We start from the raw sequence: 13,313 nt of genomic DNA on the forward strand, positions 1-13,313 counted from the left end.
TATTTGTAAGAACAAACTGACTTTCACCTCTCGGTTCTCAAAGCAGAATCAGTTAACTCAGGCTCTGCTTTTGCCTCCTAAGCTGCACTCTCTGCCAGTTATTCTGCACCAAGTTCTTGCTGTGCTGCTTGGCAGAATTAAACCACCACACATGCACTCAATTTTATACTTTCCTGTCCACTACCTTTAAATACAACATATGTTGCCACAGCTCTGAATATGGGCAAAGAATACAAAAGCACCTCCCTGAGGTGATTCAGTCTGTGTTGGATCAGACATGAGGAATCTCTTGGATAAATTATTTGTACCAAACAGCGTGCAATTATTGCTTTATAAGCTATAAATAACATATCCATTTCCACTTAAGGTTTTCAGGAGTTTAGTGTAATAATTGTTATGGACAGTAACAGACAAACAGAACTGGGAGAATAGCACCACCAGAGAAATCTGGGATAAAGTACACAACCAAGATCCCTTCAAATATCTCATAAGCGTAGAAAGGGGTTTGCAAGTGTAAAAAATGTCATATTTAAAAAAAAATATATATGATGGCAAGAACAGAGCCTACAGAAGTGTGAGAGAAGAAGGGTATAATTGAATTTTATGTCAAGGTGATGAAATCAACAAAAAGAGAAAAAAGATTTAAAGAAAATATTAAAATGTCAATATTAACAGAACAAACCTCACCACATAAAATCCATAACCAAGATGAGTCTAAAGGACTCCACAAATAAAGAAAATGTAACATAAAAGTCTAAAAATGAGACATATCTTTTCTTTGCCCTCCTACAACCTAATATTTAAATACAAGGTTATTCTCTCAGACCTTAAACCCTCAGAGCTGCAGCTCTCTAAATATACTTCTTCATTCTCAAAGAAATATCTTTGTAACAGTTCTGGAGATTAGAAACACACTGATTAAAGAACCAATTTTATTACAAAGAGATAATTAAAAATTAATTTCAGCAAAAGAACAAAACAATAAATGAATGAATGAATAAATAAAGGTGTGTGGGTAGGCACAGAGAAAAATATTCAACACAATAATGAGCAATGTGCCAAATAATAAATATTTATTCATTAATGTCACGGCTTCTTTGATGGTAGTGGATTCCTCTCTCCCCGTTTAGCAGCTTTCTCCATTTTCAGCTGTAACAAAAAAAGACACCAGCAGTGGTTCAAACATTGATTAGCAAATCGGCTAACAACACAATACTAAACTTCTACATCCAGTCACAAATTTACCAGGGTGATGCATGCAGTGGAGAAAGGTACACAACATTATTATCCCACCCCAACAAGACAAAGGAGCGCTTCCATAGCACTGCAGCTCCTCCCCTGTTGAAACCAGGCTGCCTTATCTCTCTGATAATGGCAATCTAGGTATTTAAGTACCCCTCAAGGCCAGTGTGCCTCACGAATGCTCTCGTGTTTATCTCGATGTCAATGAAAGGTGGAGCAGTTTTATTGCAGATGGCTCACAGAGCCAGTTGGATGAACCTGCAGACATAAAACCACACAGGAATGGTGCTGAACCTCCTCCCTGCTGACCCACAAGGCCATGACTTCCTCCTGTAAGATTTTTTTCCCCTTGCAGCGTGTTAAAACTTATCAACACACACACATTTCACTCTGTCATTTTGAAGTAAGACTATTAATCCAAACAAATGTATCTGTAGTTTTTAGGGTTTTTTCTCAAGTACTGTCACACTTGTGAGTGAAATCATATTTACAACAATTATATAAAAGGGATGCAGAGACTTTTGCATCCCATCTAACACATATGCTGCTATTAAAAATGTAAAAAAAAAAAATTAGCATGCTTTTTCCTGTCATAAAATAGAATTTAAAGGAAACAAGACTCATTGGGATCTCTACAAATGAACACACTGCTAAGTAAATGTTGTTGGTCTACTCAAAAATGCATTTTAAAACACTTTTCCCCCTTTGGAGGCTTGAGGTTTTTATCTAAAATTCCTACTAACTTTTGCAAAGAAAATAAAATCTTGAGGGGTGGGAGAAGAAATAGAGAAATTTGAATTTGATATTTTCTGTGATCCAATGTAATATTTGTAACATCTGTCCATATTTTGTGATGATTTTCAAAACAAAGAAAATTATTTTGAATTTCACAAAGCTAGAACAGCTTTCTCCTTAACAAACATCTTGTTTCAAGCCAGCAAGCAAAATAGTGAAACAGTTTAGATTTTAAAAATATGTAACATTGCCTTACAAAAGAATTCATAAACAGTTAAGACATACTTCAGCTGAGATGGTGGAGCTAAGGGACTAATGTGAGGAAAGAGTAAGTATTTAAACATGTGAATAACCTGTAACACAGGGTATTTAAATTAAAGATGGTGTGGTAGAGAAGGCACCTCTAAGTGAGTGATACAGATTATCTAATAAAGACCAAATTTAGCCAAACTTACATAGAGTCATTAAAAAAAAAAAAGTATAAAATTTTATAAGCGAAGTAGCAAACACACAGTCCTAAATGTCACAAGGGAGTTTCTGTGACTCTGCATTGTTGTTTCTTTTTGCCACAGAGTAAAATGTTTTGGTTTTCTGTAATAGAGAGTTACCTCAATTAAAATCTGCCTGATTAAGGTGAATGGCATCCCACACACGACTGACCTCCGAAATCCCATAGTAGCTCATAACTGTATTTTAAAATTTATGTTAAGAAGCTAGCTTTCTCAGGAATTGATAAGGAATTACATAATGCATTTACATGCCATTTAAATCATACATGTATGGGTTTTAAACATCCTCTTGTGAAAGTGTATTTAAATTAAGCAATAAAAGTAGTAACTTGCCCGTTCTTGATAGCGTTTTTCAAAGTAAGCCATGTCATCAGCTTCTGATTGTTTCCCATGAGAAACTTGCCCTGTGCCTCTTGAACTACCTGAAAAACAAAACACAAGCAAAAAAGAAAACCCCTTTTTTATTAATGATACCTGCTATTCTACTAGTTATATTTTACATTTGGCAAAACCCATTTAAAATGGCACCTCACCTTTACAGGCAAGTACAAAACCCAGCATTTGTGACCAAAGAGAAACCTTTTTAATCTAGGCTTGCACCTAAATTGTCTTAAAGAAGTTCAACACTTATAGTAATTGCTAAATGTTTTGTACTAAATAAGGGACATAAAATAAGTGTAAGTGATCCATAATCCCATTTAGAAAAAGCTTTCTGGCAGAAGGCAGTTTCACAGGATTGTGCTGAATATGCACAACCCATTCAGAAATGAAGAGTTTCTAAGAGAAATTAAGAATTTTAAAAACGGAACCAATGAATACATGGCACCATTGATGGGAAACACTAAGAAACACTAAGAAAAAAACTAATTTAAGGTAAAAAAAACATTGCAAGCAAAATCAGCAAGCACTTAGTTATTCAAAGATGTGAATTATATGAATGTTGTATTAACCACACAGCAAGGCTTCAATACTCATTTTAATGCCTTGAGCATCCTTCAATTCATTAATAAAATCAATTAATTTTATATAAAATTCTTTTTGTATAACAATATTATCCTACTTATACATCACCTGCTATTTGTGGCACGGTTTGAGCGGAACTCGAAGGCCCCTGGAATGCTTTTAGAAATGGATGATCCATGCTAGTAATGGGGGCTTCTAAAAGTTCAGCAGAAGGAGCACCTGTCAGAAAATAAGTTGAATGAAAACAATAATTAACTCCAGAAGATACAGTCCTAATACATAGCCTGGGGTCAAAACAAGGTTACAGATTCATATCTACAACTCTCAGCACAGACCCCATAAACTGGAGTTAACAAAAGCATTACAAGGATGGCTTCAAAAGGATTGAAAAGCTTTGTTTCTTCAATTACCACAGTAATGTTTTAGTTTCTAAATTTCAGACAAATCCAGGAATCCAGATCAGAATTTAAAAAATAAATTATGGGTATGTGGCAATAATAGATAAAATAAAAAATAATAATAAAAATTATAAAATTTAAATACCTTTTTTAAATTAAAAATTAAATAATAATAATAATAAATAAAAGTAAAAATAATAGATAAAATAATATAGATTAAACATGTGCATTATTCAATGACACAGAATCAAGGAGCAGAAAAATTATCAAGACCAACTAAGATATCCATTAAAAAGGTCTACCAATTACCTCTTTTTTTAATTCTGAATAGCTATTAACCTTTGAGTTTGGAGACAAAAATGCTGTAAATATATAACCAAAAAATACCTGGGCAGTACTGGGCTAAAGGACTAACATAAATAGAACATGGAAGTACCAGGTTACAGGAAGTATTAGAACTTACAGGTTCTCTCTAAAGGATATGCTGCATTTCAAGCAGAAGCAACTGGGTTGAACACCAGAATTGTTGAAAAATAGTTTTTTAATCAGCTCACTACAGGGAGGACAATGTGATCCCTTAACACTTGAGGACAGCTGTAAAGGAACAGTCTTTCTGCAGCTCTAGCCCTATTCATCCAATTTGCCTTCCAAATTTGAAACTCCACTTTTCAAAACTTAGGTGGAGAATTAAAATTTCATCTCAGGTCAGCTGCACATACCTATTCCACTGTCATCAAGCCTCATGTAGCCTTCTGCTAGCGAACTAAAACCAGTCAGTCCTCCCATGGCAGCGTAAGGAACATCCTGCCCCACGGGCTTTCCTTGGGCTAAGCGCTCCTCTTTCGTTTCCACGACTGTTTCATGAGCATATGCTGGCTGCCCACATGCACAGGTAAAGCAGCTATGAAAGCCTGAACACTTGGAACCTGAGAAACAAATAAATGAGTGAGATGGTGATGGGATTGAAGCATCCAGGTGCATGAAAAGGCTGTATAAAAGAGAAAGGACCACTCTTGGGATTAGATCATTAGTCAGAGGATCTTACTGAGCCAAGTTCCAAGTACCTCTGAGGATGGAGATTCCACCTCTCTGAGCAGCCTGGACCAATGCTGGATCAGAAATTTCTGGTGTCTGACTGTATTTGTTATGTTGCAACTTGTGTTCATTGCCTTTAACAAGATGCCCTTCCATCCGCTTACAACGAATAAAAAGAAAAGATGTTCTGATACTGGGTAAAGCTGACAACCTGCCATCATTTTGGCATCATTCCCTCCAAAGGTGTTTAGCAGGGCTATATCAGTGTTGCAGGGCTAAGAAACTTAATATCATAATTTATTTCACAAATTACAATTTAAATGTCTTTTAAAATGAGCAAAATTTTCTCAGTAGCAAATAGAGACTGTGGAATCAACAAAATGGGTTCTATACAGGAGTATCATTAGACTGACTTTCAGGGTTTTTTTAAGCTTACACAGCCACAGGATGTAATTGAAATAGTTATACAAATGTTATATGACATTCAGAAAGAATTAAGTGACCTGTCTGCCCTACCTACATCTAAAACTGTCATCAAAACCCCTCTAGAGCAATGATGTGACCAAGAAATTGAGGAAGTTATGTTGCAAATTACCCTGCTTCCAGCTCACAGTTCGTTTTGTAGAGCACCATGAAAGATTTCTTTAAGTCTTTTGTAATATGTTGATCCCATTTCTTGGTAATGTTAAAGACTTTTTCATATTATTTTGGGCACTCCTCTGTAACAGAACTCTGTGTTTGGACACAGAATACAGTATATGCAATATATACAGAGCAAAAAGCAGTTAAGTTTTTCAGTAATAACTTATCTGTCGCATTAGATTTATCAACACTGGAGAAGACTAATACCTTTACATTAAAACAACAAGTCCAAAATAGAAGCAATTCTTGTAACTTCACTTTGAAAACTGTAAAGCCCTCAGAAGTGTCTGGTATTTTTTGAGAAACACTAAGCAAAAAGCATTATATATATTAACATTGGAAACAGCCTGTTCTATGCATTCAGCCTGAATTATCCAGATAAACAATTTAAGATTTTCACATTATTTAGTGCAAATTCTGAAAGGCTGTCATATGGATATTTTTGGTTTATTCTGTGGGATAACAGCTGGGTTTTTTTGTTGTCGTTGTTGTTTACTGGGTTTTTTTGTTTACTTTTTTTTCTGTACAAAATAGAGACTTTCCATGAATGAAATTTAATAACAGTACAGAACTCCAGCAAAAAGAAAATCTTCATCTTACATAATTTGAGGTTTCAAACTAAAACATCTTCATGCATTATTTATTTCCTGTGGTTAATAATTGCTGTTGTTTCATAACATTAACCTCAAACAACTGTAGCAAAAAGATTCCTCTTAATCCATTCTTTAAGATCTTGCTGAAACTCCATTCCCGTTTGAATTTCTGGACCCACAATCTCTATGGTCATGAGCCACTTTGTTAGAGTGCTAGCAATAGAATTATTTGGGAACAGTATGCTCCTTCCTACTGAGTTGAGAAAAGACATAAAAATATATTAATGTTATAGTCAACTAGTCAATAGAAGAATGGAGATCAACAGTTCTCGGCCTCAAACTACCAAGTTCAGGTAGAAAAGGCATGTGCATGCAGATGGAAGTGACAAACTGCAAACAGGGTGCTTTCTTACTGTCTATCTCCAGGCATCTGTCTTCATAAGCACCTGATCACCTATCTGAAGCATTCGGAGATTTAAACTCTTTACGAGACCTGGGGAAACGAAGGATGTTGTTCTAAACCCTCCTGTGCAAAAGGTGATGTCTTCCTTCCCACTTCTCATCCTTCCTCAAGGATGAAAACACACATTGGTGACTAGAGCAGCACACACCCAATACCCTGGGCAGAGCACAGCCCCCTCACACGCTGCTCCTGTTGAGTTTCCTGGCGAAGAGTGCTGCAAGCCCAGCAGTAACTTACAGGAGTTGCAGGCAAAGCCAGGTGCTGGGCTGTGCTGGTCAGCGAAGTGCTTGCAGCGGCAGCGGACGGGCTGGGTGCCGTTCAGGGGGACAAAGTGGTAGGACTGGCACGGGCAGCCCTTCACTCTGCAAGGCACACAGATAGGGCGCTCTTTGGGAAGCACCTCATAGTCTGTTTTGTGTTGTTTATACCTAAAACAGGAAAAGCAATAACTTTTATTACTTTAGTGTTAGCATTTATCAGAGAACTACTTGAAAGGCTTACCATTTACCTCACAAGTTTTGTTTTGAAGTAGCTTTAATTGTATTATTTACTCTTTATTGTGAATTTGCAATTAAATATGAAATAGCAGGTGGCTTTGCATCTATCCATTACATAAATATCATGTATCCTTATGTCTCATTTTGAGAGCACTAGCAGAATCAATCTGATCTAAGTTAACTCATGCCTTGCAGCCGAATTTATTGAGACTACAAAATCATTTTGGTCTCAAAAATATATTGACATTTGAATTTACAAACAGTTCTTACTATTTAAAACATAATTTTCTCAACCCTTAAATAAACTTGCTTCTGTGCTTCTGGGAATATTTCACATTTTCCTGATTTTTAAAAATACTAAAGGGTAAAAGAAGGGAAGGTACCCACCGGTGAGTGCAAAAGCACAGTGTCTCTGGTCCCACAAGCTTACAGTCCATGCCAGCTGGTGATCTCCAGCTCACATACAACCTGTTCTGTAGCCGAGCTGGTAATACTTTCCTTTTGTACTCCTCATATTCCTCTGGCGTAAAGAGCTTTCCTCCATCATCATCACCTACAATTCTGCATGCATGGCATAAAAAAAGCCATAAGAAAATAAAGACAATAAAAGTAGGTTTCTGCAGATTTCTTTTTTTCAAATAATATATAACAGAACTTTTCCTGTAAATGCAAAACAAATCTTGTATTTCATATTGCTCTTCTAATAATTTAACAGAACTATAGCTGATTTTTAGAGAATATTGTTTGAATAATGCTCTTTTAAAAAATTTGCTCTGATGGACTGGAAACCAGTTCTAAGAAAGAAGAAAAAAATTAATACAGCAAACTACCAGGGGTTCTTTTGGAAAAAAAAAAAGTCATGAGCATCAAGGGTCATGTAACCAGTCAGCTCTGCCTCAGACTTCTCGACTGACCTCTGGCAAGTCACTTCACCCATCTACACCCAAGTGTACTGCAAATTTGTATCAGGAGAGTAATCTTAGTCTGAGTATTCATCTGCAAGCAGGTAACCCCACTGCCATCAAAGTAACAAACAACACATCCAAGTTGCCTTCTGATTTGCAAGAAGGCTATGCTAGTTTCTGTAGCTGAAGTTGGTGGGAGCTGTATCCCTCAGTTCAGACAGGCCCATTTGTTTAAGCAATCACTGTGTTCAAGTTCAAGGTCATTGAGTAGCTGTAACTCTGGAGCAGCATCCAAATTCTGCATTTATGGAAACAACAAAGGACAATAAAAAAATATGTAAAATACAATTCAGACTTAACTGCAGCACTTACCTGTGCTGAAAGTGATTTCATTAATGTCTGTAAATATTTCAGTTATTCTTTATTGCTTATGCTAAAACATGCTGAAAGAGTGACTCTGTCAAATATTCTGTGGATTTGTGCACTGCCAGCACTGTACAGCACCAGAATAACATGCCAACACAACGCTATCACTTGCATGTCAACCCAGCCAACACCCACTGAATCACTGCACATCTTACGTAAGGAACACCACTGTGCCTTTCTCTAGTGTTTTACTCCAGGTTTTCCTAAACTAAACTAAGATCTCATCTCAGCACTACAACTGCGTGTATATTCGGCCTTTCGAGAGGACTGCTGACGAGATCAGTGAAGACACGCAGCAGTGTAGGGGATTTATGCAATGCAAAACTCGGAACTCGTGATGCACAGAAGTCCGCGTGCTCTGGAAGAGCAGTACGGCTGGCAGATTATCAAATAATGGTCTGGATTGGGAGGGACCTTAAAGACCACCTAATTCCAGCGCCCCTGCCGTGGGCAGGGATGCCACTGGTAGACCAGATGGCCCCCCACAGCAAATCTCCTCTGCCGGGCGGGCCGGGATGCGAGGGACGATGCGCGACTCCACCGCTGACAGCCAAGCATTGCAACGCGTCCTCTCCAGGGCGCTCCAGCCACGGCACCTCCGACCGCGCCAGGGAGCGGCGGGCGCTGCGTGCGGCTCAGCACAGACCCCGAAGCGGCCAATTCAGCAGGGCCGGGGCCGAGCATCCCTCCCGGAGGAATCCCGGGCCGCGGGCCGGCTACAGGGGCTGCGACACGGCTGGAAACGCCCGTCCCCCGCCCCAGCGACCCCAGCGCGGCGCCGCTGCGCGCTCACCGCCGGTACTCCGCGTACTCCTGCAGGGCCCGCGCGTCCGCCCGCAGCCGCTCCATGCCCGCGGCAGCGCGCTGCCGGCCGGCCGGGCCCGGCGCCGCCCGAGCGCGGAGAGCGCAGGCGGGAGGCTCCGGGAGGCTCCGGGAGGCTGCGGGAGGCGGGGGACAGCGGGGACAGGCGGGGGAGCGGGCGGCTCCGGGAGGTGTGCGCGGCCGCCGGGGCACGGCCAGCCCCGCGCCGGGCGCTGTCCCTGCCGCTCGTTACCGGGCGACGAGTCACACACCGGGGCGAGCCTTTATTCTAGTCTTTATTCTTCTCGGCTTTATGCTAGCTTGCGCAAAGCAGCGAGCTAGGTGGTAGCCCACAAAAGGCTGAGTCATCAGAACTTTGTGGTATTTATTACATTTTACGGAGGCATCGGCGTTCGTTGGCTACAAATTGCGTAATTTTTCTACTAGTTAGTATTCAGCCCCCTATTTGCTAGTCATACCTCTCACTTGTCATGCTAGTTAGTACACAGGTACGGTTCTGCCCATTTGAGCCTGGGGTCTGTTTTGAGTACGTGGTCTCCATGGCCCACAGCTGGAATTACCTTTTCCCCCAGTTACTGCTCAGTTCTGCTGGCTTCAGTCACGGTGGCTCTCATCCAAACAGTCCATTCAGCTTGGAATTGTCTTCTCTTTTCCTTAAAACAAAAAATTAACCAACCATACAATGAAATTCTCAGTGCAATTGTTCAACCATAACTGTCCAGCTGTGGCTACTGATTAACAACTAAAAAAAATTGCCAAGTTTGACTCAGATCTTGAGGGGCTCGATACCGAGGACGGGACACGTGTGGTGTGCGCACGCTGTGGGAAGGCAGTCACCCCCTGTGCCCCTTGGGATGGACACGCTCCCAACAGCAGTGCCAGGGCACGGCCACACTCACACACACCCACAAGTGCCACTCAGAAGGGCACCCACAGTCTTGGGTGCCACCAGCCACACAGCACAGCACCCAAGACCTTCCTGTGCCTGCTCTGTACCCACATTGCCCTCTGCTGCTGCTGCTGCTTCGACCACCACTTTTCTGGTGGGTAGGTGAGAGGTATTTTTGGTTGGTCACTGATTCCTCTTCCTTTACATAATAAAATATATGTTCCATTAGAAAACACCTTTTGCTCATAGTTCAGGACTACAGGAGGCCAACTCTGGGAAACATTTCTAACCAAAAATGGTTCTGAGACTGGCAACCTGCAGGTCCCAAGTCATCTCCATATGCTACAATCAATGTAACCACATTGGAACAATTCCTTCAATGCATTTTTAGTAAATCCACCACAGGCTGCTATTTCTGACACTGCACTATCTGTGTAAATCGACTGCTTCCCCTTGATACAAACAGACTGGCCACAAAATGACCAAACATGTGAAGAAAAACTATAGCACATTTTCCTTATCAGAGCTTTAGGAAATTGGTATTTAAATTGTGCTCTGCCTGCTGGCATAAGCTATGAGCCTTCAGACTGTCATATTGAGATCCAAGAGGGAAGGTTTTTCCCACACCATACAATGATACTTCCCTGGAAATAAAAGATACAGCAATTCAGGAAAATCTCCACATAGTTTTGAACTGGGAAAGCCACCAGCAATGCAGCAGAAGGTGAAGAGAAATGTCAGTACCAAGGCAATGGTTTGCCAAAACATACCCCAGAGAGAGAGATGAAACAACAGGGACACTCTCAGGTTCCCAGCAGTATCCAAATAAGGTGATGGGGCATATGGTCTGGGCATTTGTCCTGTGGCTATGCCACATGTATAAGAAATTCCAGCAGAGCAAACAGCACTGCAACACTGACACATTCTGTCACACTGAGATCTGAACACAAACAGGTCACCCTCAAAGGCAAGGAAAGAGATGGGAGCAAGTCCTCACTGCAGTCAATACATCTTCAAGTAACCCAGTGGAAGAAAATAAAATCACAGAAAAAAAAGCAGCATTATCTGGGAAAAGTCAGAGAGGAGAAAATTCCTCTTGTGACCAAGAGTTAAAAAAAAAACCAAATGGGGGAAATGGGGTCTTGAAACCAAGATTAGAAGCTCTGCAGACAGAGAGTTTGAATATACTGAGGAAGACACTGCTCCACAGGAGCTGCACAAAACAGAAGATCTCTCAGATACCTCATCTGTATGCACATTTTGCTGGTGCCAGGGATCCCAGCACTGCCAATAAAGGGGGGAGGTGTGGGGAGGAGGAAGAGCTCTGGCAAGCCTGGTTTACACAGAATGAGCAGATCTCCTGTGTCATGGGTTGATGTGCCTCATCTGTGCAAGATCTTTGTTAAAAACAGAGTTCATCTGTCCTATGAACTACTTCCCATTGAAAAAATGGGGATTTTTTCCCCTGGATTTGACTACAGCAAGAGTTTTGCAATACATACAGTGTCCAGTCTCTTAGCACCCAAGGCTAATAAGACCCCTGCACCTCAAGATCTGCTTGGATCCAAATCTGGATCAATAGACTTACTTGGGAATATACAAAAAAGGACACTTTGTAACTCAGAAATGGAGTTCTTAGCTAATAAAGGTATCTCAAGCACTCCCTTTTTTGTCATAGCATGAGTATTGGAACACATTTTGAATTTAGAAAACCCATTCCTGTCTCTTATCCCTTCTAGGAGATTGCTAATAAACATCCAAAATAAAATTCATTAAAGACTGCTCAAAACAAATTTTTTTTTGGTAAACTACCAAATAATTTTGAGTAGTGGGGAAGAAAAAAAAGAGAAGGTTTTCTGCTACCGTAAAGAAACTATGACACAAGGTAAGTAAAAACAGGAATCCAGATGGCATGTTTTACCTCCTGTAGTTGTGATGTAGCATACGGATACTGCTGGCCCAAGATCTCTGAACACATCAAAGTGGGTTGAACATATGGACACATACTTACAGTACAGCTCTTTGAGACCTAAGGTGCTGCCTACACATCAAAGGCAACAGCTTAATGCTTCACAGGGTGTTGACAGTCTCCCTCAACACCCTCTGTTAACAATAAAATGTGTAACCCTTTAAATTTTTTAAAACCCTTACAAGTTTGACAAGTGCTTAAAATTATTCTTAGTGAAACATCTATAAATTGAGGACAGCCACTTCCCTAATGCAAAAACAATTAATTTAGGAAAAACCTGGTTTTATATTTTAGACCTCAAGCCAACATTTTGAAGCAGTAGTCAGTCATTGTATTTCTATGGATCTGGTCAATGACTATCTGATTAGCTCTTCTGAAAATGAGAAGAATTTAAGTGGCATAAAGCATAACAGAAGCAGTTTCTGCCAAATTGTTCCCTCCACATGTGTTACCAATATCCCAACATGCTTAAATGCAAGTACCATTTTATAAACTTCTAACCATGACCATGTACTATGCTACAACAAAAATTAGTTTGTGTATTATTAAACCTAGTTTACAGTACTTAAAAATGTTAACATGTTTTTCTTCAGTTTTGCTATCAGAGAATCAGAACCCAATTAGACACCAAGTGACAAAGTAAGTTGATGAATGCCACAGGGACTATGGAAGCTCATGTGTAAGCAAGGATCAATTAATAATGAAAGGTTTTTGCTGGAGGTACTGACAAACACAGTTGGGAAACTTGTAGTAATTAAGATCACTTAGAGATAATTCAGCAGCACGTGACGCCACTGCTGCTTAAGAGATGTGATTCCATGAATGTATGTTGTTGAGTAGAGGCAATAGCAGTTGTTGGTTGTTGTAAAGTTGTTTATTGCATGAATACATCAGTCTCAAAGGCGAAGAGTTCAGAGTATTAAAAGTCTGTGCTAAAAGCTTTCTGGCATAGAGTCCCAATGTTCCAAGCAGCAGCAGCTTCTTTTTTCCTTCTTTCTTCATGTGGGTTTTTTTCACCCCAATACAGGGAGATTTTATTCATAAATCATCCAATCAGCTAAAAACACGATTCTAACACATTCTTCCTACACCATACTGAGTTTAATTCTAATGTGTGAAAGTAGCGCCAGTTGTTACCCAAAATCTATGTATATAGTTTTATCTTTTTATGCAAATAGTTCTACCTGTTCTATCTAGAAATGCAAGCAATGTTCTACTATGTTTT

General features: G+C 40.0%; 1 protein-coding gene across 1 annotated transcript; it reads right to left on the reverse strand.

The window, feature by feature from the left end:
* Positions 1-1,051: 1,051 nt before the first annotated feature.
* Positions 1,052-9,429, reverse strand: FAM221A (family with sequence similarity 221 member A). Its single transcript, XM_086853587.1, has 7 exons — positions 9,202-9,429; positions 7,465-7,638; positions 6,818-7,008; positions 4,567-4,773; positions 3,558-3,668; positions 2,820-2,908; positions 1,052-1,149 (listed from the first exon to the last, which is right to left on the reverse strand). Exons 1-7 carry the CDS (start codon positions 9,255-9,257, stop codon positions 1,087-1,089), a joined length of 891 nt encoding a protein of 296 aa, XP_086709713.1. The 5' UTR covers positions 9,258-9,429; the 3' UTR covers positions 1,052-1,086.
* Positions 9,430-13,313: the final 3,884 nt, after the last annotated feature.

This window comes from Cyanistes caeruleus, chromosome 1, assembly GCF_971803275.1.
Source record: "Cyanistes caeruleus chromosome 1, bCyaCae1.hap1.1, whole genome shotgun sequence".
Classification (NCBI taxonomy): Eukaryota; Metazoa; Chordata; class Aves; order Passeriformes; family Paridae; genus Cyanistes; species Cyanistes caeruleus.